Source organism: Cibotium barometz, chromosome 8 (genome assembly GCF_041138505.1).
Source record: "Cibotium barometz isolate CiBa-2024 chromosome 8, ASM4113850v1, whole genome shotgun sequence".
Lineage (NCBI taxonomy): Eukaryota > Viridiplantae > Streptophyta > Polypodiopsida > Cyatheales > Cibotiaceae > Cibotium > Cibotium barometz.
In genome coordinates, this window is record NC_141053.1 from 29,332,512 (window position 1) to 29,335,705 (window position 3,194).

General features: G+C 41.6%; 1 protein-coding gene across 1 annotated transcript; it reads left to right on the forward strand.

The window, feature by feature from the left end:
* Positions 1 to 827: 827 nt before the first annotated feature.
* Positions 828 to 2,517, forward strand: LOC147636127 (uncharacterized). Its single transcript, XM_086801568.1, has 4 exons — positions 828 to 916; positions 1,246 to 1,313; positions 1,565 to 1,829; positions 1,900 to 2,517. The coding sequence occupies exons 1-4, from the start codon at positions 850 to 852 to the stop codon at positions 2,118 to 2,120; spliced, it is 621 nt and encodes a 206-aa protein (XP_086657694.1). The 5' UTR covers positions 828 to 849; the 3' UTR covers positions 2,121 to 2,517.
* The last annotated feature ends 677 nt before the right edge of the window (positions 2,518 to 3,194 follow it).

A 3,194-nucleotide genomic window follows, 5' to 3' on the forward strand; every position in this document is an offset into this window, starting at 1 on the left:
TCTATTGTAGCATCTATTGGACAGCTTTGTGATGTGTGTTTATGCTTCTACAGGGCTGCGTTTTTCTTCATTAGTTGCTGTCAACTGCATTTTTTCTCTAGATGCTGGTTATGCTTGTGTTTTTCTGGACTGCCCCTGTAGGAGTTCTGTTTTCCACCAAGTGAGTATCAGATGCTTGCGATTTGCTATAGGGCACATGTGGAACAACAATTGGCCTTCTCTCCCTTGCATTATTGGCTATAAGCTGCAGAGCAGACAATGTATACACCATGTATGTATGAGAGAAGACTGCAACAATGAAGTTTTTTGGCCTAAAGACCTCAAGAGAAAAAATGTGCAGAATTCAGAGGACTTTAGAAGCTTCCTTGAGGGAATTATCTTTCGACCAAAACCAAGGAAGGGTTGTTTCACACCAACTAACTCCGAACTACCCAACAAAGAGGTGGGGGAACTTTGGCAAAGATCCATGGCAAACATATCGGCAAGCAGGGGCAGCACACACAAGGAAAATGCTCAGCTTGTGCACTCTTCTCACGACAAGTGAGGTATTGGAACGTCCTTTGCATTTGGTGCTGTGATTTGTCTTGTTGCTTTCTCATGTAAGAGTTGTATGCAGTTGTCTTTGCACTTAGCATCATACCAACTTGGAGGCATTCGTCACACATGAGGGTTTATCTGTGGAGTGGACCCCACACTGGTAATGGGCTTGGGCTGATTCATGAGAGAGAGAGAGAAAGAGAGAGAGAGAGAGAGAGAGAGAGAGAGAGAGAGAGGTTCTCATGCTAACATTTTCATCCCCATTTTCTGTATGATTGTTACTGCAGAGACGATTCTGGCTGCAGTTTACCCATGTCCTTAACAGAGCTTATGCGACAAGGAATGTCCATAGATGTTCCTAGAGATGGGGATTATGTTTGTAAGTCTGTGATCACTTGATTGTTTTCTCAACTTTATCTAAATCTCAAAAACCGTTTAAAGGTTTTTTAAAACCTTGGCCCCACCAATGTCCAAACACTTGATTGCTGTTTGCAAGAGTATCAATTGAAAGACTCTGGTCTACAAATTGCAGTGGATTTTGTCTTATGACAGGGTTTGGGATCTCCCTTTGCACTATCGCTTGGGCCCTTTTGCTGGTAAAATAATCAGGGCAGGGGGTTTATGAATGCATTTTACACATTATTGTATAGGTCTTCTAACGGTACTAAGGTTCTCCTTGGATTTGTTGATAGACTTCACCTCTTGCAGGTTTGGGAGCCAACAGAAAACCTGTGATCGCTTTCACGGCGACTGTGGACACTTTGTTCATGCAGGAGGTTGTTCCTACACTTTCATGCTTATTCATTGGGGAGCTCTTCTTCTCCAAAGTCTTCTATGAGGCTCCATATGATATCTAGATATAGGTATAGATAGATAGATTGATAGTGTTTGAGTTCAAACTGTGGAGGGTGAGAAGTGAGCTCACAACTGGGGCAAGAGCTCACCCACATGAGGCTCCATTTCTGGTATTATATAGGCCCTTATTGCACCACAGCTAAGCTGCTAAAGTTTATGTTCATGATGCTAGGTAAAAGACCTTGGTGGGTCTACTTCACCCAAGGATGGCCAAGCAGACATGGAAGAAGTTATGGGATGGTTGATCGCACGAACACCTACTCCTGACTGTGAGGAAAGGGATAGATCAAGCTTGATACTAAACTCTTCTGCTTCCATGCAGAAAAATATAGAGGCATCTCAAGTAAAGCATGATAACTTGCCCTCCACCTCCAATCTAGCCATGGACCTTGAGATGAAGCAACATGAGGGCGGAAAAATAGCAATGCCAGTATTTGGTAAGTTCCTTTCATAAGCCATCCTACAAAGCAGACTAACATGCGAGCTAAATACAGCTACAAAATGCAGGTGAAGGACAGGCTAGAGTCCATCATGATGTAGAGGACTTGGTGTTTATTCTGGTTGGTGATGGACCAAAACCCTTTTGGAGTCCAAAACAAGAGCACATACATGATATGCCCCTTCATATTCATGGATGTAATCCGTCAGTGCCCCATAACTCAGATATTGCCATTAATTCGGAATTGTTTCCTGTGAGATCATTGACGGAGAGCCTTTCAGCTCCTTGATTTATTGAGGCAACAATATTTTTTCATCTGTGTGGTTCAGGGTTCCCTCTTTGCCTCATCCCCCAACATGACATATGCAAAAGGATGTATCTTTGTGTTTGAATGGCAGAAGTCAAAATCTTATGCTTTCCATGTGCTACAAAACTACCCATAATGACTGTTGTATTAGTTCCCTGATATGAAAATCGCAAAGTACCTTTAAACCATAATTGAATAAACAGTAATTTTTGGATTTTTAGTGTTCAACTGAATGAACAAGGAAAACGTTCCTTCAATCAGCTTTAGTAATATCTAGTGCTAGAAAAAAACCATCCTCTAGTGTATTTTGCACCGGTTAAAATTCAAAAAAACCAATTGAATTTACTCATCTTTACAAAAACCGATCAAATTTATAGGTTTTTAGTTATAAAAACCGGTTAACAATGAGATTTTGAATAGGAGAAACCGAATGTACTCCCAACTCGTCTTTTTTTTCACTGGCTGGGAAAAAAGTTTCTCTAGTACTGTGTAGGACTAAGACTTGTTGAATTTTTAACACAAATTGGTGGTGTTCTAGATGCAAAGCTTGCTTCCGAAATGCAAGGGGCGCATTAAGCAAAGCATGAAAGCACACTCATGGTTCTTTATACCTCCGTCCTCATCCATACGCCCTGCACTCCCTATGCTAATCTCTCTCTCTCTCTCTCTCTCTCTCTCTCTCAATCAAGCTCCACACCTTTCCCATTCCAAACACCCACTCCACTCAAGGAGGCTTTAAGAACCCAAGAGAAGCTCTATGTATGCATTTTTTACATTCCATAGTGCTTCAATCTTAAAGACAGATGCAAATACCTCATAAAATATAGAAACAAGAGCTGATATGAAATCCCGAGAACCTCCATTCTTCTTACCCATGCACGGGCACACCGATTTGACAAGATGCTGGGGAGATGTACGTGCCAACTTATTGCAAGGATTTGCTGTGGAGAAGACTAAACAAAGTTGTTGTATTGTTGTACTACAAGATGCTACGGAGCTGCACCGTGCCAGGTTACTGCAAGGATTTTGCTGTGGAGAAGACTAAACAAAGTAGTT